We start from the raw sequence: 26561 nt of genomic DNA on the forward strand, positions 1-26561 counted from the left end.
TGAGATTCTTGGGGTGGTTTAACGACTTTCCCAATGTTACTCCACTGATCAGTGTCTTAACTGAGATTGAAATTCAGGCATTCATGACTCCAGAGCTTGTGGTCTGATCCCTCAGCTAGTGATACCAAACAGCTGTTCTGTGACTTAGTTGTGCCACAAACCCTTCTAGATGGGCCACCAACTTTTGGCCCATGTTTACCAGACACTCTTTTCTTCAGCTAAGGGTCTGCAACATGATAGAAATACCATGTCTTGGAGACCCAACTTGTTGTAGTAAGGCACATAGTCTACTGTCAATCCAACACCAAAGAAAGATATGTTTATATGTGAAGGACTTGCTTCCTGACCATATTGGAAGACAAGGTCAATAAATAGTTTTATTCTAATAGCAACTTTGTGGAAAGATAGCCAATCGAATAGTGGATACTAGTTGTTACACTTTTTAAAAAAGATATATTTTTAAAATTTATTTTTGAGAAATAGAGAGGGGGAGGGGTGGCAGGAGAAGGAGAAAATCTCCAAGAGACTCCCCGCTGGGTGTGGAGTCTGATATGGGGCTTGATCTCTGGACCCTGAGATCATGACCTGAGCCAAACTCAGAGTCAGATGTTCAGCTGAGCCACCCAGCTGACCCACTAGTTTTTGAACTTTAATGGTTTTGACAGAGCTACCCCATAATCTCTATAAGTGTTTAGCAAACACACAAAATTGTGACCTACCTCTGTATGCTAGGACCAACCACAGAGATCAAGTAATTATAATGGAAGATCCAGAAACTCAATAAATGGTTGCCAAAGGGGATTTCAACTAAATGAATCTTTATTCCTTAAAGGAGGTGAAGAAATAAGATTATTTACACATTCTTGAGATAGTTCTTGGTTGGCATGTTTCCTTAAGAACCGGTGCAATTTTGCTTTATCAAGAAGATTATAAAATACTGTTGAAGTGGTTGAAAAATGTTTCAAATGGTTTTTAGTAACAACAAATTTTACTAATTCATAAAAATATGAATAAAGAAATTAAGGGGGGGGAAAGGGCTGTTTTGTGCTCAAAATATTCAAAAAATTTTCAGACTTAAAAACATTCCAGTGAGAATGTCTGTCTCTCTGTCCCTTGCTCCCTCTCTCTGACACAGAGATTCTTTGAATTTTTTTTAAGATTTTATTTTTGAGTAATCCCTACACCCAATGTGGGGCTCAAACTCAATGGGGGAATCAAGAGTCACATGCTCTAGTAACTGAGACAGCCAAGCTTCCCCCACACACATGTGAGTTAAAATTGGAAATAATGCACATGAATTCGTGAAACTTATATTACTATACTCTATTAAGTTATAGTTTTATACCTAACGTATAACTAAAATGTCATTCGGGCCTAGCAATAAAAGCAATTGGAATTTGGATTTTGGATTTTAGATTTTATTATTAGAAAAATGTCAGTGCATCTATAGGAGAAGGAAGGGAAAAATGAAGAGGGAAAATCAGAGGGGGAGATGAACCATAAGAAATTGTGGACCCCGAGAAACAAACTGAGAGTTTTGGGGAGGCTGAGGGGATGGGTGAGCCTGGTGGTGGGTATTAAGGAGGGCACAGATTGCAGGGAGTTATATGTAAACAATGAATCTTGGAACACTACATCAAAAACTATGATGTATTGTATGGTGACTAACGTAACACGATAAAAAAAAAAAAAAAAAACCACACAAGAAGTAGCGGGGAAAAAAAAAAAGACCAATAAAGCACTCCTATTGAGCAGCACAATTTTCAGTACTATTCTTTGGAAAGAGAAAATAAGGGTATTGGCCATGAAGAATCTAAGAGATCTCAATCACCTTTGAGAATAGAGGGAAAATGGTCAAAACAACCCATGCCAGCCACCGGGAGTTCACCCATCCTCATCCTGTCCCCTGCCTGTCCATTTCCCCTAGAACATGCTACACCTGCTTCTTATAAACTCCAAAGTGAATCCTGTGGTTCAGACAACATAGATGGGGTTAAAAGTAAACCCTCCAAGGTCAGACAGCCATGAGTTTGAGTCCTGGTTCTGGCCCTGATCACCTGGGGGGCCTTGAACAAGCTATTTAATTTTTCAGGGACTCAGTTTCCTCATCTATGAAATAGGAATAATAGTTACAATTGTACTCACAAAATAGCAGTGTTATGTGATCAATAAATATTAGCTATATATCCTTACTCCCAGAAGGCAAGTGCCTAGGAGGGTGTATGTTTGTTACATTTTTGAACTTCCCATATTTAACAGAGTGCCTTGCCTAAAGAAGTGACTGAATGAGGGTTGATGAATTCTGGCTGCCTCCTACAGCTTGTTGGTGGTAACTATAGACACAATTCAGGAGAGGTCTGAATATGGGAGGGAATGGAGTAGCTGAAGGCCAGTCTGTTCTCACTGACTTGGATGATTAATGGTTTGGGGTTTCTTTTTCCCTGGAAGATGTCTCATTTCCTTTATATAAATTTGCTTTGTAGTTATTTGGTACTCTCTGACTCTTGATTAATAAATCATGGATTCTCCAAACTGGGTCTTAGGTCTCATGGGTCCAACCTCTCACTAGCTTCAAAGGCCTATGAAGAGTTAACTGTGAAACTCCCTCCTCCTGCCCTCTTTCTTTTCTAACCCCTCTTGCTATAAATTACCAAACCTTTGGATATTTGGTAAATCAAAACCTAAAGAACTTTTTCATATACACATACCATTTTAAAAAGCTAAATTCCAACATAATTTGCACAAACAAATTATTTTCAAATTTCCTATCATTAAGCTCCATTTTCACATTGTTCCCCTTCTCAAAAGCTAGTCCTCTCTGTTCATTATAGAAATTAGATGTCTGGTAGAATCATTACGCATTTCATGTAGAAAATGAGACATGAGAAATGCTTCCTTCTGAGTTTGTACAAGTTCCATTTAGGGCAAAAAATTGAAGGGCCAGTATACTCTCTCTTAAAAACCAATCCTCCTTTTTCATTAGATGACTTTTCCTTTTCCTTTAGGAGTTGGTGTCAATGCTGCTTCCTCCTGGAAGCCTTCCCTGACTCCTACAAACTAGCTTAGGTGTCTTTCGTACAAAAATAACTGCTAAGAGTGCCATGCATTGTGTTAGGCTCTCTATATTCATTATCTGAATTATTCCTCAAACTATCCTGAGTGGTACTATTATAATCTCTATTTTGTACTTGAGAAAGCTGAGTATAGGGCAGGAAAGTAAGTTGGCAGAACAGGCATTCAAACACAGGCAACATGACTTCAGAGCCCTTGTTCCTAACTACTGTGCTATCTTACCTCCCAGAGTACTCCATACTTTTCCTGTCACCACACTTGCAGTACCTTCCCAATGTCCACCCCCTCTTCCAACTTCATGGCAACTTTCAGTTTAACTACACAGTCTCCATTCCTGGGCCCCCCGGGTAAAACACATGGGGCACTCTCACTCAGTCAACAAACACATCCCCTCCAGTTGCTCATAGTGATTGGTTCAGTGTAGGCACAGGTGCTAGGCTGGTCCAATCAGAAGAAATCTTGGGACTTTTGCTCATAGGCAGGGAATGCTGGGACACAGATTCCTTCTTCCCCACAGTAGTTGAGGGTGTAGCCTGTAGCTTCAGACTTCCTTGAAGCCATCTGGGAATCATAAGTGAGTTCTGATGACCAAGGAGCCCATATCATGGAGTCAATGCTAAGAAATGAAGAGAAAGAAGTGCTGGGTCTGGTCACATGCTTTGGGCTGCCTGGATCAAACTTTGCTGAAGCCAGCATACTTCTGAAGGCACAGGCATATATAAATTTCTTTTGTAGCTGGGTCTCCTGGATGTCTCAGTTGGCTAAGTCTCCAACTCTTGATTTCAGCTCAGGGGCTAGAGGTCGGGCCTCAAGCTGGGCTCCATGCTCAGCGGGAGTCTGCTTGAGATTCTCTCTTCCCTGCCCCTCCCTCTGCTTGTGCTTACATGCATGCTCTCTTTCGCTTTATCAAATTAATAAATAAATCTTTAAAAATAAATTTCCTTTATTGTTAATGCAATTGGAGTTGGATTCTGTTACACTGGAAAGCTCCTTAACTCATCAGTATTACACATCATATTTTTCTTGCTTATTTAGTTGCTTCTCTCCCCCAACAATTGCTAAGATCTTTGAGGATAGAAACCACTCTATTTTGTCACTATTACTTTACCAGCGCTTGATTCCCAATAGACGTTGCATGAATGTTTGCTGAATTAATTAAAAAAAAAAAGGGGAAATTTTAGTTGGTCAGGTGTGACCTGAATCAAACTTTTAGTTTACTTAATGAATTTCATGCCATGTACGGGTGTTTGAAATTTTCAGTGAGGACGTAAAAGTTTGGGGCAGCTAAGCCAGGCAGAGATTGAAATGAAAATTCTGACTTCTAAAATGACTTAGTACCACATTAGCTAATGTATCCATTGAATAGATTTTTACATCCTTAAAACAATAATATAAAATCCAAACAATTGCAAATAAGAGAGCCCCACTGAAATAAAATGATAATCAAATACTTTGAATAAAAAATATAAAACTACATTAAAGAATCAAAAGTAATGGTGTACAATATATACTTGGAGTAGAATGCCTTTTACCTGACAGTCTTCCTTTACATTTTGTTTTTAGTCTAAAACAATACATCAAAAAATCCCCCCAAACCCAGGATAAACTAGAAGCATTTATTAAAGCAACCATCAATTTCACTGCCATCATCTTTTGAGGCCCGAAACATCAAAGATTTACTGATGTCATCTATAAATAGTAATTTTCATGTGAATTATAGTTAAAATGTACATTCAAGGCATCCCAATGGCAGTGAGATGAGCCTCAAAGAACTCTTGGGGGTCATGCAGTCTATTTCCTCAACTACTAATGAGTAACCAGAAAACCTAGTTTAAAAAAAAAAAAAAAAAAAGGCTCACCTGTGTTTAATCCTAAGGATTCAACAAGCATTTGTTGGTTGCATGCTCTATGTCAGATTTGGTGTTAGACATTGAAAAATAAAATATCTGTTTTCAAGAAGGTTACAGCATTCTTCTGTTTGGGAAAACAAATGTATGCAAACACACACCAATTAGTTGATTGGTTCTATCACTGAGACGTAACATCCGATTCCTTGAAGGTGAAAAGGATCAGTCAATTCTGGGGGTGAGGGGTTTGTGGAAGTTGTTTTCAGAACAGGAGGTTCCTGGGTCTTAATGATTCGCCAGATGAGCAGGGGAGAGGGAAGGAAGGGGGAGTGGAGGATGCTTGGCTTGGGCTAGTGGTCCAGGAAAAGGAATTTCTGTCATTGCAAAGGTCATGAAAAGAACCACGGAGCCAGAAAGAGTTGCCAGAGTCAAGGAACTGTGAATAGATTAGTAGCTAGAGCTGAGGCTTGGAGGGAATCAAGCCTGTCCTTCACACTACGCTGTGCTAAGGAGTCTGGACTTTATCCTCAAGCTAACTAAGAGATTTCTGGCTATGGAGTAATAGAATAAGGTGTGCATTTTAGTGAGCTGACTTCACAGATGGGATTGAGGGCTGGCATGTGCAGGAGTTGGTAGTCAGACTGGGAGCAGATACAGAAGGTGAAAAGAAAAGAATGAATGAAGATTCTGACTTGAGCAAAAGGATGAATGGTGTAGAATTAATCAGAAGTGGGATTACAGAAAATAGTGGTTTTGCGGGAAAGTGGTGAGTGGAATCTGTTTTGAGTGTATGTGGTATAAGTGCTTGATGAACGTGCGAGTAGAAATCTCTAGGAAAATTCTGGTCAAGATAGCATTGTGAGTTCATGTTTCAAAGCACCGTTTCCCCACTCCAAACACAGAGCAGTGATGGAAAGAATATACCTAGAGAAACTTGAAAAGACATTGCTACCTCAAAAGTAAGATAAATACAACATTGGACCAGATTTAGAAAAGAATATAAAATGTTAAGCAGAACTGAAGCTGTGGCCTCCTGGGCTCAGTGTTTGGAAGCAGGTGGAGGTGGAGTTTATGTCTTGTCGGGTAATGAGGACTAAAAGAACTTGGGCAAGATAGAAAAAGTGAGCCAGTCTCACCCTTAGAAACCAGGGTCTGGTTTTAATTCCTGCATGAATGGAAACTGAAAATAGGTCCAACTATCCTGCCACTTGAGCCCCACCTGATACGAGCTTTATAGCTAGAGAGATTGGGAGACACAAATAAAGCTTACAACCAGTACCTGGTCCAAGTCATCCTCTGGCTCAAGGACTGGGTATAGGCTTGTCCATATGACTGGTTTGGGCCATATCTGAAGTAACTTGAAATATACCTGTGCTCTTGCACTTACCCTCTTGCTCTCTGATGATCTATCATGAGAGGACCATGAACCAGGTATGGATTGTCCCTTAGCCTAGGCTTCTGAATGGAAAATAGAAGCCAACCACAGCCCTAAGTACCTTTGGTCCCAGAGGGATGAGAGACACATGGAGCAGACCTAAAACTAAAAGGGTACCTGGAGCCCAGAAGCTGGTTCTTAGAACCTAGAGTCCAGCCAAGCCCAGCCAAGTGGCAGCCTGCCAGCAACCCCAAGTACTTGAGACTAAGTGGTCATGTTTTTAAGCTACTGAGTTTTGTTGTACAACATTGTTATGGTAATAGTTGCTAACACTTTATACTTTATCACATTTGTTTTCTTCACATGTTTTGAGAATATTGGTTTACAGGCTTATTTGAATGGGAATTCATCTTTATTTTCTGTGCTCATTGCCACCTGTGTAATAAATTTCAGAAGTCTCCATGCAGGCCCCCCTATGTCCAGAGTCAAGTCTTACTGACTCTTCAGGTCCTTTGCTAGAGTATGTGGTTGGCCTCACCTTCCCATCTGGGGGCTCAGGCTGAGGGACAACGGATATCTGGGTCATTTCCTCTCATATCAGATATTCAGAGTGGGAAGACAAGCCCAAGAGCATAGGTATACTTCAAGTTGCTTCAAATATGACCGAAGTGGACAAGTCCAAAATCAGGAGGCAGAGAAGTATACTCCACCCGCCATGAGACCACAGTAAAGGTATGAACATATAATCCTATTCCAGGGATGTTTTTAGAAAATCATACAAGTGGGATGCCTTAGTGGCTCAGTGGGTTAAGCATATGCCTTCAGCTCAGCTCATGATCCCAGAGTCCTGGGATTGAGTCCCCTTGTTGACTCCTTGCTCAGCAGGGAGTCTGCGTCTCCCTCTCCCTCGCCTGTACCCCTGCTCTATCTCAGAAATAAATAAAATCTAAAAAAAAAAAAAATAAAAAAAAAAAAAAAAAAAAAAAGGAAATCATACAAGCAACTACAATGAATTTCATGCCAGTGAATTTGGAATTCTACATGAAAGGAAAAGATTTTGAAATATTTGGTAAGCAATTGGAAATTTGTGTCTGGAACTCAGAAAAGTCGAGGCAGGAAACAGAGGTCATCAGAAATAGCTACTGAAGTCTTCAAGGCAGAGCAGATAGCAAGATCCTTAGGAGTGTCCTGATTTCTGAAGCAAGGTAGATAGGGAGGAGCCACATTGAAAACCAAGAGTAGAGTAGACTTAGTGAGTGAATCAGAGACCTGTCGACACCTATCAGAGGGAAAAGAAACGTTCAAGAAGTTAAATGTCAATAGAAGAGAAGTTAAATGAATTAAGAATGGCATGCGAAGTGCCCCCCTGGAGTTGGCTCTTTGAATGGCTCGAATGACCTTTGTTATGTCAGGGCCAGCGCCACCGTGTGGCTGCAGATACGTGGCCACTCTGAAGAGGGAACAGGTCCTGGAAATGGACGCTGTAGGTGTCGATGACTTCAGAGGCTTGCCTCTGACGAAGAGAAAGAGTTTAGGAAGTAAAGGAACAATCTACAGGTAGAGAGAGAGAGAGAGAGAAATGATAGATGAGGGGGGCACATGAGAGCAGGAAGAGGTGGGGTTTGAGAACCCAGCTGGGAGTTGAGGCCGGCACACCAGATAAGGTGCCTCTTCCTGTGGTAATTAGGGGAAGTGTGAGGCCAGGTGCTAGGAAAGATAAGTTTAGAGGGATAGGGGCAAGGGAGACCACAGGAACTTGAGGGGATTCCTGCCAGATAACCTCTGATTTTTTGTAGAGAAGGAGACAAGGCCATCTGCTGAGAATAAGAAGGTGGGTGTCTAGCAGGGTTCTTGAGAAGGTTAGGAGAAGCTGCTAGGAAAATGGGGAAATGGGCTGCCCAGAGCATGCACAAGGACTCTGAGAGAGTCATGAGGCCCCAGAGAATTAGCTATGGTTTGCGCTGGGACCATAACCCTGGGGTCTGACTTGTGAGCATTTTCCTTACAGCACATTAAAATCTGGGATTCTAGAATCTTATTAAAATCTATAAAGATTCTATGAGCTCTACTTTCTCCATAGAAGATATTAAGTAAAAGGTAAGGATTATCTTTTAAGCTGTCCACATTCCCATGTTCTTGCAGCATTGTAGGTTTAGTTTAAAAATTCTTATTCTTGGGTGCCTGGGTGGCTCAGTGGGTTAAGCCGCTGCCTTCGGCTCAGGTCATGATCTCAGGTCCTGGGATCGAGTCCCGTGTCGGGCTCTCTGCTCAGTAGGGAGCCTGCTTCCCTCTCTCTCTCGGCCTGCCTCTCCATCTACTTGTGATTTCTCTCTGTCAAAATTAAAAATAAAAAATAAATCTTAAAAAAGAACTCTTATTCTTTTTCTTTTTCAGTCTTAAGTTTTTCATTCAGTGAAACTACAGTTATTGGAAAATCATATTCAATTTGAGATGAGCTTATTTTGAACACATTCTATCAGAATCTTAATGGAGCCTTATTCTCCATTGTCTTGGACTTAGAAAAGTCGTAGAACCCTTCTAGACTTCAGCTTCTACTATATGGATACTAAATATTTCGATTGTATGTGATTGGAAATCTACAACTTTTAACATCTATAGAACAAATCAACTTAATGGGCGATCCAAGAATTCACAACACAGGAGCAATCAGCGAAGAACATTTTTCCAGTTCGGCAAAAAGTCTTTGCAAATAAAAGATCCCATAAAGTTATTTGCACTTCTGCTGCTCTTTTTAAGCAAATCTTTCAGAATATTGATATGCACTATTATGTGCTAAGAAAGCACATTCAAGATAAAAAAAATTTAAGCTCAATGTATGATGTATTGCTTCAATGAAAGATGTAAATAACTGAAATGGAAAGAATGACTGGGTTTTAATCTTGAATAAAAAATGTAGTGTGGTCAAAAACGCCAATGAAAATGGCTAGTTATTTATAAGAAGGAATAAAATAAAATTTTGCCAATCTTGAAAGACTGTAATATCAACAGATAACACCACACAGGAATAAGACCATACTGTGAAACCTCACCAATCTTGATATACTTATTTGGAATTTGTAACAATTTTGACAAAAGCTTAATGCAAGTTTACCTTTTCACCATTATTAATCAAATTATAGTATAAACAATAGTCACAAAGTTAATGTTTAAATTACTTTAGAGAACAAATTCTCTATGTTCAAATATCTTGAGCAGACCATACTTAGTAACAATGTACATATGAATCATAAACAATTTAATCTATCCCTTAAGGTAGTTCTCCTCAAGATTTCCACTATTTTTGTACTTGTTTGATCTTAAAGATAAAACCATCTCCTTAGGGATATTCCATCATTCAGATTTTATATTAATTTTACTAGGCTCTTCTCTACCCAGCCAAATTGTTATTTCATATAAAATAATTGAAGATTATTTTGCCTTTGTTCAATTCGGTCTTCTGGTTTACCTTAAAAAAACAAAAATGGGAGATAATAAATATATTGAATAATTATGAGGAAAATTACTACAATTTGATGAGCTTCTCCTAAGTGATAGGAAATATGTGAAATATTTTATTTTATTTTATTTATTGGAGGTGGCAGAGGGAGAAGGAGAGAGAGGATCACAAGGAGGCTCCACACCCAGTGCAGAGCCAGATACGGGGCTCCATCTCATGACCCAGAGATCATGACCTGAGCTGAAGGCAAATGTCCAATGGACTGAGCCAAAGATGTCCATGAAAGGGTTCACTTTAAAGTTAGGTGAAACTGATGAACAGATAAATTAGCTCCTCTAGCTTTTGCTTCTATTTCAGTTGCATTTGAATACTCATTCATCTATTCATTCAACAGACATTTACTGAATGCTGACTATGCCCTGGGAATATCAGTGTGAACATATGGACAACGATGTACCTCTGAGGTAATCCATATTTCAAAAAGTGATCCAGCTACAAATGTGCATGTGTACATATATGTACATACGTATATACGTATGATCACTGACATATATATTTATAGCTGAACAATGTGAAAGTTGGAAATTCAGACATATTTTAAAAATACATATATATATCATGCATCCAAAATGTATCTGAATTTCTAACTTTCACATTTTCTGTGTGTTTATTTTGTATTCAATAGTGTTTGTATGTATTTCATGTTAGAGTTTTTGAACCAAAAGTGACCTTGGAAATGACCTAGTCTAAAATCAGTCATTTTACGGTGAGGATTCTCACATCCAGAAAAGTCAGGGTCCTGCCCTCCATCAGACATCCACATCTCACAGAACCGGCCTTAGAGTCCAATTCCACTGGTCACCAGAGGGTGGCTTTGCTCACATCAACATGTTTCATCTCCAAAGCAAATGAATGACAAAGCCAAATGAAACAGGAAACCAAAGTAAATCCCTCTCATCTATGTCACTACAAAAGATATGCATTGAAAGCAAAAACAAACTCATATTTTATTTTATTTTTTAAAAACAGGTCGATCTGAAATGTCCAGGTGTAATATTTCTGAAGCTTGATAGAGCAATCACCAACATTTCGGGATTGGAATGGAGCTCCTGGTCATCCACCTGATAGCTCTCAGGTCATGAGGAGGGAATTGCTGTTTACCTCGAGATGCACTCTGGTCTCCAAAATGAGACTCAAGGGCCACATTTCTGTTTTCTAAGGCCCTTGGAAAGAGGGTCCAGTACCATCCTGAGAATCTCAGTGATTTGTAGAGGGCTAGAACAATCTCAGACTGATCCTCTGAATTGTGCAACATCAAATGGAATAAAATAGTGTTTTTTGTTTTTTTGTTTTTTGGACAAAACAGGTGAAGGAGCTCTCAGTCAGAGGTCTCTTTCAAAAGGCTGTTTGTTTAAACACTAAAGAAACAGAAACACTCACTGACAGAAACCTAAGCTTTTAAGGACTTAAAACCTATTTCTTTATCCAAAAAAAAAAAAAAAACCCAAAACCAAAAACAAACAAACAAACAAACAAACAAAAACAAAACAAAACAAACAAAACTTTTCATGCAGATCTCAAGAAAAATCCCATCTCCGAGGATGGAGACAGAGCACCTGATGTCCATAGAGCACCATTAGTTCTTTATAGGATCCTAACATTTTAGTGGGCTTGCTCAATAGCACAATGGCTAGTCTGGGAAAACAAAGTCTATTCTTTGTCAAGTATGGGAGAGAATATGAAGGGACTCAGAAGACCAAACCATATAAGCCAATATTCTTCTCAAAAAATAAGTTTATTCTCCCATCATACCCAAAGGCTTGGTTTTCAGAGCACATGTCATCCACAGAAGTTCTATCCCAAGGGTTGTTTCATACATTTTGCTTTCCCTGCTCTGCATTTTTGGGGCATCTTCTTCCATTACTAATCCCCTTTCCATTTATTCAGTATTTCCTTGGGTTGTTAATTGCTAGAAGCTGTTGTTAACAAAAGTGAAGAAGACCTGGTCTTCCTCTAAAGATGCTCATGGTCATACCCATAAAGAAGCTCTACCGTGATGATTCTCCAAGTTCAGTGAGCACAAAAATCAGCTGGGGAGTGCTAGAAAATGGAATTACCCCAAGCCTCATCCTGAAACCTTCTGATTCAGGAGTCTGAGGTGAAGTTCAACCATGTCCACTTTATAAAAACACCCCTGAGTGATTCTGATATAGGTGGTTCTCAGATGCCATTGTTCAAGCCACTGGTTTGGAGGGAGACAAGATTTTTCATGCTCATTTGAATCTCAGTTTACCTTCAGCTCCCAGCTTTCCCTGCTACCTTCTTTCCTTCCGTGGCCTTTTTTCTGTATCTGTTATGACACTGGCCATCTCCCACTTTCTGTCTTTACAGTGGCTCCTTTCTGGAATGCCTTGCCTCACCTAACAGACTCCTGGATGCGGGACTGTCTGGCCCTAATTCGTATTCTCCACAGTGTGTAGCACAGTGCCAATTATTAATAATCATGCAGGTCTTCCTTCCTGGACAAAAGGGTTCAATTCTAAATGGAGAGTTGTTTTTCAAAGCAGACACAATGAAGTGTACTGAGACAACAGAGAAAGGAGGATGTTTCTGGGGGCGGAATGCTAGGCTCAAGACTTCATAAGTCCAATAAACATGATGTTTGGGGAGACACTAAATATCTTGGCTGAAATGGAACAAAAGGGACTGCATAAGGACAGAAGAGAAATGAGTGGGTAAATGGGAAGTGGTGGTAGCACAGACTGTTGCTGGAAGGTACTGGCTGCCCGCCAGAGAGGAAACAGAGATGGTCAGAGATCGAGGTATTGGACTGATCCCTGTGCAAACTGACTACCACTCCTTCCCCTCCAATGTTCTGTCCTGCCTTGGTCTCCCTACCCTCTCAGCTTCTCCTTCACTTAAGGAGCCCTTTGTGTTCAACCTGTGTTCCCCATTCTCATATCATGGCCCAGAACCTCTCTAAATTTTAGGTCCTAGGCTGGGGAAACTATAGAGTTTCCCATCTCTCTTCGGTCCTTCTTGCCTCTCAGCCTGCTGGGTTTTGGAACCTGGAGCAGAGAAGAAGCAACAGGGAGCATGGGGAGGCCAGCCTGGAGGGTTCTTGCTGAATTCCAGATGGGCATAGTGGTCTTTGCCTGGGTGATGGGGAGAAGTGGAGACATGTGAGACATGTTCTGAAGGTGGAAGCAGAGCTTGGTGAGAACAGCTAAGGGAAGGAGAGAAGGCAAGTGTGATAGGGCTTTGTCATTCCTAAAAAGGAGATACTTAGCACAAGGTTGGGCTGAGGATTAAATGACATGATGCCTTCTCCAGGTTTATAATGTGAATGCAGGTTACAGTTGCTGCTGCTGGAGGTGGGGAGGCCTGAGCATGACCTGGAAGCCCTGTAGCCCATTTCTGCTAAGGATTTCAAAGCGTCTTCACTGGTGTGATTCAGTCCTTCCTAATCACACCATCCTCCCTCCTCTCCTGTACTGTCCCCTTCTCCTCCCAAGCCCCAGTTCAATCCTCAACTTCTCTCATAGATCTTGACCAGAGAAATTTTGGTTGGCTGATGATCTGTATGTGTCCACAGCCTTCATCCTATGAACCCCCCGAGTGGGACTCAGAGGAGGTGGCACGCAGGGGACTTATGGGACATACCCAAGAAGTTCTGACCTTTTTGTGCTGAAGGAGGTGATCATCCAGGAATGCTCCTTAAAACTGTCCTCTAAAGAATTGCCAAGCCTGCTTTTTCATCACAAGTTTGTTTCATTATAACAAACATCATAGATTTTGGGTTTTGTGGGATTTTTTAAATCTCATAATTTGTTAGAAATTTTTCTAACAAAATATAAATATAGAAAATGTGTGGTAATGTGAGACAGGAATCCATCAAAATCCTTGCGGAGAACACAGGCAGCAACCTCTTTGACCTCAGTCACAGCAACTTCTTCCCAGAAACTTCACCAAAGGCAAGGGAAATAAGGGCAAAAATGAACTATTTGTACTTCATCAAGATCAAAAGCTTCTGCACATCAAAGGAAACAGTCAACAAAACCAAAAGACAACTAACAGAATGGGAGAAGATATTCATAAATGACATATCAGTTAAAGGGCTAGTATCCAAAATCCATAAAGAACTTACCAAACTCAACACCCAAAGAATAAATAATCCAATCAAGAAATGGGTAGAGGACATGAACAGACATTTCTGCAAAGAAGACATCCAGATGGCCAACAGACACATGAAAAAGTGCTCCACATCACTCGATATCAGGGAAATACAAATCAAAACCACAATGAGATACCACCTCACACCAGACAGAATGGCTAAAATTAACAAGTCAGGAAATGACAGATGCTGGTGAGGATGCAGAGAAAGGGGAACCCTCCTATACTGTTGGTGGGAATGCAAGCTGGTGCAACCACTCTGGAAAAGTGGTTCCTCAACAAGTTAAAAATAGAGGTACCCTAGACCCAGCAATAGCACTACTGGGTCTTTACCCTAAAGATACAAATGCAGTGATCTGAGGGGCACTTGCACCCAAATGTTTACAACAGCAATGTTCACAATTGCCAAACTATGGAAAGAGCCTAGATGTCCATCAACAGATGAATGGATAAAGATGTGGTACACACACACACACACACACACACACACACACACAGAGGAATATTATGCAGCCACCAAAAAAAAAGAGGTTTTTTTTTTTTTTTTTTTTGCCATTTGCAACGATGTGGATGGAACTAGAGGGTATTATGTTAAGCGAAATAAGTCAATCAGAGAAAGACAATTATCATATGATCTCTCTGATATGAGGAATATGAGGGGCAGGATGGGGGTTCAGAGTGGTAGGGAGGGGAAAATGAAACAAGATGGGATCAGGAGGGAGACACACCATAAGGGACTCAATCTCAGGAAACAAACCGAGGGTTGCTGGGGGTGGGGGGAGGGGGAGGGATGGGGTGGCTGGATGATGGACATTGGGGAGGGTTTGTGCTATGGTGAGTGCTGTGAATTGTATACGACTGATGATTCACAGACCTGCACCCCTGAAGCAAACAATACATTATATGTTAATAAGAGAATAAATAAATAAATAAGTAAATCAATAGAAGAAAATGTATGGTAAAATACAAATAAAACTTACCATCCTAACCATTTTTAAGTGTGTAGTTCAGTGGCATTAAGTGCATTCACATTATCACTCAAACATTACCACTACCCATCTCCAGAACCCTTCCTTTTGCAAACCTGAAATTCTGTAACAATTAAACACCAACTCTCCATTCACTCTTCCTCCTAACCCCTGGCAACCTCCATTCTATTTCCTGTCTTTATGCTTCGTTACTCCAGGCAACTCTTAGAAAAGGAATCATACAGTATTTGTCTTTTTGTAGTGGCTTTTTTCACTTAGCATAATGCTCTCAGTTCATTCATGCTGTATAGCGTGTTTCAGAATTTCCTTCCTTTTTTAGGGCTGAATAATATTCCATCATTAGTATGTACCACATTTTGTTTATCCATTCATCCATCGATGGACACTTTGATCACTTCTACCTTTTGGCCATTTTGAATAATACTGCTGTGCACCTGGGTCTACAAATATCTATTTGAGTCCTTGCTTCCAGTTCTTTTGGGCATATATCCAGAAGTACTACTGTTAGATCATATGATAATTCCATGTTTCATTCTTTTTAAGGAAGCACCATGTTGTTTTCCATAGTGGTTATATCATTTTGCATTCTTACCATCAATGCACAAGGTTCTGATTCTTCACATCTTTGCCAACATTTGTTGTTTTCTGCTTTTTAACAAATATTTTTATTTTTATAATATTCATCTTAATGGGTACAAAATGGTATCTCGTGGTAGTTTTGATTTGCATTTCCCTAGTGATTAAAGATGTTGAACATTTTTCCATACTTATTGGCCATTTGTAAATCTTCAGAGAATGTCTATTTGAGTACTTTGCCCATTTTTGAAGTGGGTTGTTTTTTGTTGTTGAGTTGCAAGCATTCTTTATATATTCTGGATATTAATCCCTTACAAGATATATGATTTACAAATATTTTATCCCATTCTGTGGGTGGTCTCTTCACACTGTTGACAATGTGCTTTGATGCACAAGTTTTAAATTTTAATGAAATCCAGTTAATCTATATATTCTTTTACTGACTGTTTTTGCTGTCATAGCTATAATTTATGTTTTTAAAACAATTTTATAACTCAAATGCTGGAGCCAAAATCCTCTCCATTTTTCAGCTGGAGAAATTATTATGCACAGAAACTGATGGATTTACTCTACCCCAGCATAATCTGGGTTCTCTTTAGCAACCCTTACTTGCCCTGCAAGACAAGGCAGGTACCTTGTTGAGAGGTGGATGGAGCAAGTCCCTAGGGACCCTGTAGTTTAATCAACCCTTAAAGTGCTGTTTTTTGTCTTTTTCTCTGCTAGTCATGTAAAAGTTTCTCCCTGATGTTCGAAAGAAGGCTTCTGGAATGGAGAGTCTAAAATATTTAGAATGTATTCCTTTTTGGGCACTACGTTTTTCTAGAGCAGAATTCCCTGTTTAGAATTAATCAATGGGTTGTTTACAACGTGCTACCAAATCCTCAGGAGAGGAAATCTGAAAAGCTGCAACCACCGCCCAGGCAGAATTGTAGTGCTTTTGGTGTGCTAGTAAGCATATGGTCATTTTTCATTTCATCGTTGTGGAAGAAGTCGCGCAGCACCTCCCTCTCCACAGCTCCACTCACACTTAGTTTATGTTTTAAAGCAATAAAGCAACAAATGGGTCCGATTAGGGATTTCTAAAGGGGGGGGGACCCCACACTGGGACTACATGATGGGCCACAATGAAAGGAACTTTCTAAGAAGCCACTCAATAGTCTCGCCCCCTTCAATATGATCAATTTCAGATCAATTTCAGGGGTAGTGGGTAGAAGGGTGACTTATTCCAACCGAGGGGAGAGTAGTGGGTTTTTGATCTCTCTTTTGGCGGTCTAAGAGTTGTAATGCTGCTCTGAGTTCTGTAAGGAGAGCATCTCATGGTGATTGCGGAATTAGCAACAGCTCTCCCCGGGTGACAGTGAGCGCGCTCGCCTGTGTCCCGTTTTCCCTTCCGGCGTGAACAAGCGCACCTGAAATCTTGGAATACCTAGGACGTTCTCGCTTTGGTTTAATCTTCTGACCCTCTCCATGCCCACCAGAGACGTTTGGGGAAGGGACAAGCTTATTCCGCCACCGCTGTTGCTCCTCAACTCTCTCACCGCACGTTCTAGATACTTTGGGGTCTAGAAACAAGCCCAGCAACAGCACCGTCGCGCACACCACGGGTGAACATTTGACCGCCCGGGAGACGCTTTCTTCAAGCTTCGTTCCGCCGCGGATCCGACGAGGCAAAGGGAGCCCTGGGGCGAGGCACCGCGCGGAGGAGAGACTGGGCGAGAGAGCCGCCCGGCAGGGGCGAGCGCGGGCCCGAGGGCGGGGCGGGCGCGAGAGGGCGCGAGGGGGCGTGGGCGCGGCCGCCCGCGCGCCCCGGCGGGCCAGGGGGAGGGGCGCTGGCGGGAGCGGCGCCTCCCGCCCGGGGTGAGCGGCGCGCGCGGCAGCCCCGCGGCACAGAGCGCCGAGCTGGGAGCGCAGGCCGGCGGTGCAGGCGGCGAGGGAGGGCTAGAGCGCAGACGTCCGACGCGCGGCGCGGCTGCCATGGGCGCGCAGTGACCGGCTGTTCAGCGCGAATTTTCTCGGCAGCGCGGAGCTCCTTGACTGGCCGTGCGTCTCCTCGGTCACCATGAAAGGTAGGACGGCGGCGGGCTGCGCGGGGCTGCGGGCCGGCAGGGCGGGCTTCGGGGCGCGCGGGAGGGGGCGGAGGTGCAAGCCTGCGCTTAACTTTCTCCGGGCAGAGGGCCAGAGGAGCGCGGCGCGGGGTTCGTGCGTGCACCCGTGGGACGCTCCTCGGTTCCGGAGTTGGGCACGGCAGGAGACCTAGATGTTCGGGGTGTTGGAGCGTGCAAGTAATCCCCTCCCCATCGTGTCTCTGCAAAGTAGTTTGGAGCCCTAAGTCGTTGTTTACGGATTCCAGTTCCCAACTTTTTAATTGAAAAAACATGCCGAGGAGAGGGGAGGCATCCTCATTCCCCCGAGTCAGTTTTCCGCTCTGCGGCGCTCCACTCTCTGTTCCGGGACCTCTCCTCCTGGCTGGTGCCGTTTCCCCATCCGAGAAGTCGACGTGCTGCCGGCTGGGTTGTTTCCTCCTGGACTCGGGGATGTTCTCAGTGCGTCCTCCCCACATCTGGCAATGATTAGGTGCCCGCGGAGTTCAGCTGGCTCAGAAAGTGCGTTTGGCATCTTTCTCCATCGGACCCACCGATTGGAAAATAACTGCTCTTCGTTCCGCGTCCCTTCCACGTGCCCGCCTGTGGAGCCGGTGTCCCCACGTGTGTTCAGAGGTGACACAAATCATCCCGCTGGTCGTCTCCGGAGCTGTGTCCTCTGCAGGCCGGCTTAGGGAAGTGTAGGATGTTACCGTACCTTTAAACTGAATCACAAGGAGAAGGACTTTGCGGGGCAGCTTTCTGTTTATTAGAAACATGAAGATTGGTTAGCAGAATTCTGATTTACATGCGAGATAAATAATTACAACAGAGGCATCAAAGTGAATCTTTTGGGGATGGGCCGACGTGGTGTTTACACAAGACTCGAGTCTCTGGTCTTGTACTAGGATAACACGTTTCAGATACCGCGCGGGCCGGGCCTGAGCGAGGGGGCTGGGTGTGAAGTGCCCTCCGACCGCGGTGACCACATTTCCAGCCGCCAGAGACCGGGCCATGCGATCGCTTTGACTTGCCAGGGTTGCTGTCCGAGGGAGGTGCCCGGGGAGCCCTACACTCTTGGAAAGTAACTTTTCCCTCTGGGTTTCTCCGAAAGGAAGTCCTCGCTAAACTATCCCGAGTGATAGTGTCCTACCAATTAGGTGCTCTTCCAAGGTATTAGTTTCCTCATCAAGGAGACCCTCTGAATGGCAGGGACTGAATTCCAGGTGAAAAGTGGCCGTCCCCAGAAGAGAAACAAAAGATAGGATACACTTTTCTGGCTAGGGAATTTCGAAATGCAGTGGGGGATGTTTCTTCTTTTTCCTCTGTTTCTCTTCTCTCATTTACATTTTAGGAAACTCTTTCCTTGGCTAGCACTGATTAAAGGATCCTCCCAGCAAGGAAAGAGTTCACAGGCTACACATTACTTTGGGGCTCAGTTACCGTCATTTTAGCCAGAAGTTAATCCTCTCATTGCTGGTCACTGAGGCCAGTAGTCTTTGAACTGTTGGAAAAGATAAGCGAACTGCTCACTCCCTCAGTTCCTGAGTTGGTTCTTGAGCCCTGAAAATCTTGTTATGCTTTTTGACTGGGTAAATGACCGTTTTTTGCTGTTTGGGTATTTTTCAGTGTTATTAAAGAAAGACACGCCTGAAAGTCCTAAACGTATATTTGTGAGATTTACTCTGCATTCTGGATCAACTTGCAGACCCCCTGGCTCATTGCTTACCCTCTATGATCCAGGCACTGCCTAAAGCCCCCACATACCTTCTATCCCAGTGGGGGAGGGCTAATAAGGGACCTGTGAATCCCACTGTAGACTACTCACTTTGAAGTCCTCTTTTAAAAGGAAATATTCTGGAAGAAGTTTGCTTACCAACTGTTGCCATATAATTTACATTCATTTGTCTGTTTAGTAAAATGGGAAGGGAAGGAGACAGTAATAATTTTATAGAATCTACTAAGTGCCAGCCATGGTGCTATATCCTCTACAAAGCACTCTGTCAATTAATCTTCTCAACGATACTATGAGGTAGGTATTTGAACTCATATTATAGATGTGGAAACTGAGTGTAGAACAAACAGGAACTGGCAACCAGGAGTGTGGTAGGCACTGAAGACAAACTTTGCCAGTTTCCTTGTATTGCTTGGAAAGAGTTCGGACACCAGCTATGACAACTTCTGGTAGACCAGAAGAAAAGTAAATCTCAGACAATCGAGTAGCCAAGTAACCCGCATCTGGTACAGCAGCCAGGAAGGGGGTGGATCCAAGAAATTGGACACAAGCCTTCTGAAGCCAAGCACAGAGTATTTCTAGCCAGAGAGGAAGGACACCTTTACCAAGTGGAATTATCTTGACATTTTGCCATTAGTTAACCAACGCAAAGCTTCCTTGGATTTGTGATTATGTTGCATAGTTATTAACTCGTTATACTTAAGAAAGCCAACATTTCATTAGAATTTAATTTCCCTAAATGATAGAGGCCAATGACAAGCCTTGCAAATGCTTAAAGTATTAACTTAAAACTTTTTTTAGACAAATAGAAAATTAGTGGACATGTTAGAAGTTACAGAAATTTTTCTTTCAGAAAAATTTAGCTTTTTTACGAGTCAGACACCTTTATAAGGTTTGACTTTCTGTTTGACTTTATAATTCCGATGTTTCATGGCCTGGGTAATAACCCTGGCTTTTGGAATGTCATTCCATATCCGCCAGGAGTCACAGCACCACCTATCTGTTGCATCCAGCAAATATTTGTCTCGGTCTTATTTCCTCCATCTCTGGAATCATAGGTACCAAAATAATGACATCATTATATATTTTCCAGAAGAAAATTACTTGCCTCATTGCTGCAATACTTGCAGTCTTCCAAACCGATTAAAACATGAAATTGGTTTTAATTTCCAGTTTCATTTTCAATTAGCTAGACCGCACCATTAATCTCATGGTTTTAGATAAATATTCACTTTCATTTTGAAGGAATCTGACTCCTCCAAAGTTAGGTGTGTTAATATTAAATCACATTTCTAGTTCTTAAAGTTGGGAATATTGGTGAGTTTTAAAGCAGCAGCACTTGTTGCCTAAGAGATGGCCAAAAACAACGACCAGCACATGGGACCACAGAGGTCCAAACCACCGTTCTAATTTAACACAGGGAGGAGGTTGGTGCCATCAAAACATAGTATTCAGCTGCTTATTTTTGTGTGCTTGTATATAAACATTTCTAAAATACTGTTGGCAATAATACTTTAAAAATGCTCTGGTAAGCAGTCTACTGCCGGTTGTTTTTCTGGACTCACAGACTCCTTGCCTTACCACTGTCTCTAAGATTTCTTGTCCTTAACTGGGATATGTAAACAATTGTGTAAGGGCTGACTGCACTGAAAGCATTATGTTTTATGAAAGGAACTGGAAACAAAATGAGGCCTTTTTCCCTTCACTGATTGGAACTGGGACTACCCTTCCTTTGGAAGGTGAATTTGCAATCTAATTATACTTTTGACTTTTCATTAGTTTGGGGATGCTTAACATTCTTAATCTGAGGCTTAATTATTGCTAAGTATAGATCTTTCCTGTGGTCTCCTCCTCAATTTCCCAAGACTGTGCCCTGCTTACCCTCCCCCCGCTCCTTAACCATGCAGCTCATCCACTGATAAGGTATGACTGGGAAAAGCTGGCAGATGATAGTTCTCAAGCTATAGCAAACCAGGTGCCTAATTTTCTGAATTAACACTTATTCTCATTAAAATAGTATTTTAAGACAGTTGATGCAGCTGTTGCCAAAGTAAGTTAAATGGCCCTCCAAGTTTTCAGATGGGAAAATAGACATTTAAATTTTGTGTTAGAAGAAAAGCATATTTTGCCTGGGGTGAACACAGCTTGTGAGTAGTCTCTCAGGGGGCAAATCTGACACATGTCTGCCCATGTTGGGAAGCAGGGGTGGGGTCCTGGGAGAGGAAGCCCAGAGCCGTGGCAGAGCACAGCCTTCCCATTGGCGGTGTCTGTATCTGTGGTGCTTTTGGAAGTTCAGCTGGTGAATCAGAGTGGGAAGAATTGGACGGCCAGGTCGGGGGACAGCATTCTAGGCCTGAGAGATACACATCTACGAAGAGAGTCTACCCCCACCACGGGTCAGCTCTGCCAGGCTTATTCTGTCCTCTCCATCTTCTGCCATTCCAAAGGCCCAGGCTTACGGTCTCAGCTTCCAGAGTTCCTGTCTATGGCCCAGAACAGGGTCATGAGCTGGAAGATAAATGCCAGGGACGAGCTTGATCAGAACCATGGTTTATGCTTACCAGCAACTTGTTAGGTGTGACTGATGGCCACCTACATGCCCACTTATTATTTTTCTCTCTAATAATAGCTAACATTTACTGAACACCCGCCAAGCCAAGTGTTCTTATTTTCTCCATTTTTCAGATGGGAAAACTTAGGCTTAAAGAGGTATAGTTTCTTGTAGGGGCATCCAGCAAGTCAGTGGCAAAACTGGTATTCCAGGCAGTTTTAACTGATTCAGGCAGTCTGACTCCAGAAGCCGCATGTTACCCCTCTTGCTTAGACTTCTTAGCCAAACCCTAACATTCCACTCAATCAACACATCTTTGCTGAGTACCTACTGTGTGCTGCGTTCTAGTAGTTACTAAGTAGCAACACAGAGAAGGTCCTATCATCTGGACTCAGACATGTAATCATTTGGCGTCAAAGGTCTGAAGAAACTGATGTGCTCTTCAACCAGCCATGAGAGGATCCTCTTTAGACAGGAGCTCTGCAAAGATAAAGAAGATTCCAGGGTCATTGTGGTGTGGAGAGTTTATCTTTAGGAGGTTTTGCTTATGACTGACTGACTGAATGTGAATGGCCCACTGAAGCCAGCAGCTCTGAAAACAGCCTCTACACCACAGTCCTGCTGACAGGTTTGCCAGGAGAAAATGGAACGTTGTCCGAAGTGCCATTTTCAAGAACAGACTTTAACCACTAGTAGGTGATCAGTTAAAAAAACCAATAAAAATAAAACAGTAGGAGTGGAGACAGTAATAAACATTTTGAGCAAGGGCTAGGGGAGGATAGATGTTTCTTCATAGAAAGTATTGCATTCTTTACTGCTGACAACACAGTTTCTGACCACACCAACAGAGCTTGAGGGAGGTAACTTTCAATCAAGCAGTGATTTGATTTCTGTGTCAGCGGGTGTTATTTGAAGAGCCCAAACCAATAGAGGACCTTGAAAGGGTCTTGCTGATTGCTTACGTAGGGGACCTTGGTAATTATATGGCAGTGAGAGCCAATGTAAACAGAAAGTAGTCCCAAATTTAAGATGCCAAAGAACTAATCCCTGAATTTATAATGCGTACTCAATCAGTACTCATTAGAATATAAAGGAAATGTGTTTTTCCACATGGGAGGAATTTTTAAAATTAAGTAAATTTATTGGACTGGGATTTATTAAATATGACTCCTTTATGCTTCCTGAATGGTTTGGGATTACAAATCTGTATCACATGAGGTCGTAGTCACTAGCACGAGAGATTGGACATTTGACATTCTGCCTAACTTGTCTTTGGCTTTCGTGGAAGCAGTTACACTTCTTTGAGTCTTAGTCACTTCCTTAAGACCTAGAAATGTTAGGAAACTCACAGATACTTATATAACAACTTATCATTCACCGGCAAAATAGTCCTGTCTTATAATGCAAAATGCATACTTTAAAATACAACATTTCATAGAATGTCATCATACATAGTGATCCCAGGAGTTGAACCTGAGAATTCTAATGTGGTGACAAGGAGTCTGGACTGTGAAACCGGAGAGCCTGGTGGCCATATGCAAATTACCTAACCTTCCCTGAGGGGCCTGGTTTCCTTATCTGTCAAAGGGGGAACAGTAATAGCATCTGCCCAATGCCATTTTTGTTAGTTTGTTTTTTGGAGGATTCAATAGGTTAGGATAGATCAGTTCTTTAGAATGGTGTCCAATAGGTAAGGAAAATTCAGGACATTTTAGTTTTTGTAATACTGTGTAATTGTAACCTGCTGCTTCCTCTAGGCAGTAATATAATTGCCAGTTCTGAACCATTTAAGTTAATCAAGTGATACAGTTTATACCATGAAGAACAGAGCTCAGTTTTGAAAGGAAAGTAATTTTCAAATTATGAATGTGTTAAAACTGACCTCAGGGATAGGAGGGAGCTGTGCTTTCTATAGGAACAGTGTTCATGTTTGTCCACCTCCAGCGGCTCTCTCTCGTGTTCTTGTCATCATTTTAATGTAATGTTAATAAAAAAAACCCACCCCCCACCCTCCCACACACAAACCAGTCCTACTGAAAATGCAGGGACCATATTTACAGTGAATTTGCAATTCTAGTGAAATCATATGATTTTTCTCATTTATGATAGTCGTAGAAAATTGATTTAATATTTGTAAATACATTTGATTTGCTCATGAGCACTAATTTTCCTGGAGCACCTTTGTTCAGGTGCCTACTGATAATGACATAATATTTTAAAAATTTGTATCTCAAATGCAGTGCAGTTTTATCCAGTACCAACATGACATAAAAGAATCAAAACATAAAACAAATTTGTCTCTAAGGAACTATTAAGACGGGGCACCTGGGTGACTCAGTCATTAAGAGACTGTCTTTGGCTCAGGTCAGGATCCTAGGGTCCTGGGATTGAGCCCCACATTGGGCTCCCTGCTCAGCGGGAAGCCTTCTTCTCCCTCTCCCACTCCCCTTACCTGTGTTCCATCTCTTACTGTGTCTCTCTCTGTCAAATAAATAAAATCTTTATAAATATATTTATATTTCATATATATGTATAAAAAAAGGAACTATTAAGACAGGTATGTATATATTTTTTTAAACTGTATGAGATCATGTCTATTTCACTGCTAGTATTGATTTCCCATTAAGCTGTCGTATTTGTATTTTTTTTACTTTTTTGGGCCACCAAATCCTAACTTTCACTTATTCTTTAATATATTTAAATGTATTCAAATATTCTTTATATTAAATATATACAATGTTTAGCATAATACTGAGACATATTCAATATTTAGTACCTATATAGCCTGTCCTCAAGGAGCTTGCAGTCTGGTGGGCAGTGTAAGGCTTATGCGTAAACAACTGTAATCTAAGGTAAGATGTGAAAAGTGCCCTAGTTGAGATTCCGATAAATGTTGCCAGAGGGCATGGGAGGAGAGGGCAACCTGCCTGCAGTCAGGGATATTTTCCTTTGGAGGGATAATGCAACTTGATTCATTATCTTGAATGAGAGTTCATATTTCAGATTGCATTATTCTAATTGTAATTGAAGAGGCAAATGGTGCATTGGGCCACTGCACAACCTTGCAGTATGACATCTCAGTATGGGAGATGAGAGAAAATTGAAGTTTTCTCAGACTTTGTCTCCTAAGCTTAATGTTGGTCTATCATTTGTAATTAATTACATTATATTGCTTTGGCATAATTGTTCGGATAACCTAAGTTATGGGATTTCTAACAAAACAGATGCGTCCTTTATGTTTGTCTGTCTGCCTGTATGTATGTATTTACTTATGTATTTACTGGGGGAGTTAGCCAAGACCAGTTATTTTTGCATGCCTCCAGAGAAATGGACAGCATTAGTTTTCCTTGACAAATGACCCGTGTATTTGAGGGCTTCCAGAGCCCTTACAAAATTTGAGGCAGTGATTAGTCTTCCTCCAGACTTTCTTATTATTCACCCTACCAATGTGACTGGATGAGGGGGTTCCCTCCTAAAAGAAAGGGAAGCATGTCCTTCTCCCTGTAGTTACCCACGATGGGTAGATGTGGGGATCAAGGTTTTGAGTATCATATTTGTTTCTTACTTTTTAAGTTGTTGAAGCTGGCTCCTGGGGGAAATCTGGTTTAGCCCCCACTACCAATTTAGTGGTAAAAGTAACAAAATACACACAACCACTTCAATTTTGTTGGACTGTAAAGAAGGAAAATGGTATTGTAGCTCTCTTTACCCTACAAGTAAGTATCTGCTGTTTTTACAAGCATCAGAATTATAAGTTGTGCCAGAAATTGGGGTCAGTTTGTGTCTATAATACTGACTAAAAGCAAAAAGCAAACAACAACAAAAAACACTTATACCACTGAACCAAAAAGTGATCCCATTGTGGAAAAACATAACATTTGAAAAGCAGCTGGGTAATTGAAATAAATCTTCTGTTATATTTGGAATAATCTAAAAGTATTTAAATGGCTACAAATTCCTTTTATCCATTTAGGGTAGGGTAGGGGAGAAGCCTGGAAGGCAGATCTAATTACCCCATCAAAATTATCCTGAACCTCTGTATTTTACTACACTGCATTGAGCTCTTGCAGAATACTTAACAAGTGGGGCCCAAAATTGCTAGTAGGGTAAAGCAAACTATACAAGGGGTCACATAAGGTTTTATATTTAGAAAGCTTTGAAGCCATGGCAGGTAGTACCAGTTTGGTTCTTAGGGTTAAATCAAGGTTAAAGAGTGTATGTCCTTGGGGTTATGGACATTGGGGAGGGTATGTGCTTTGGTGAGTGCTGTGAAGTGTGTAAACCTGGCGATTCACAGACCTGTACCCCTGGGGATAAAAATATATGTTTATAAAAAATAAAAAAATTTTTAAAAAAAGAGTGTATGTCTTCAGTTTTTGTAGCTCAAATTCATTAAGACACATTTTTTTTTTTTTATTATTATCAACTGGATACTTCAGTGCCAGTTAGCTATAGACCATATTGAACCCACCCTGCATATTACCCTTGCTAACCAAAATTCCCTGCTGTTTACCTCCCCGGATGCTCCCTTCAGACGGCAACTTTGTGTCTTTTGAAACTCAATCACTGGGGCACCTGAGTGGCTCAGTAAGTTGGGCATCCGACTCTTGATTTCAGCTGGGGTCACGAGTTGATCACTGGGGCACCTGGGTGGCTCAGTAAGTTGGGCATCCGACTCTTGATTTCAGCTGGGGTCACGAGTTGA

At 41.6% G+C, this 26561-nt stretch overlaps 1 protein-coding gene across 1 annotated transcript in view; it reads left to right on the forward strand.

The window, feature by feature from the left end:
- The first annotated feature begins 17359 nt into the window (after positions 1 to 17359).
- Positions 17360 to 26561, forward strand: part of COLEC12 (collectin subfamily member 12) — a 193564-nt gene continuing 184362 nt past the window's right edge. The window contains exon 1 of the mRNA XM_059409305.1: positions 17360 to 17555. Coding sequence (XP_059265288.1) covers positions 17549 to 17555 — 7 coding nt within the window. The 5' untranslated portion in view covers positions 17360 to 17548. The remainder of the gene's footprint in view (positions 17556 to 26561) is intronic.

The sequence above is a fragment of the Mustela nigripes genome, chromosome 8 (assembly GCF_022355385.1).
Source record: "Mustela nigripes isolate SB6536 chromosome 8, MUSNIG.SB6536, whole genome shotgun sequence".
Lineage (NCBI taxonomy): Eukaryota > Metazoa > Chordata > Mammalia > Carnivora > Mustelidae > Mustela > Mustela nigripes.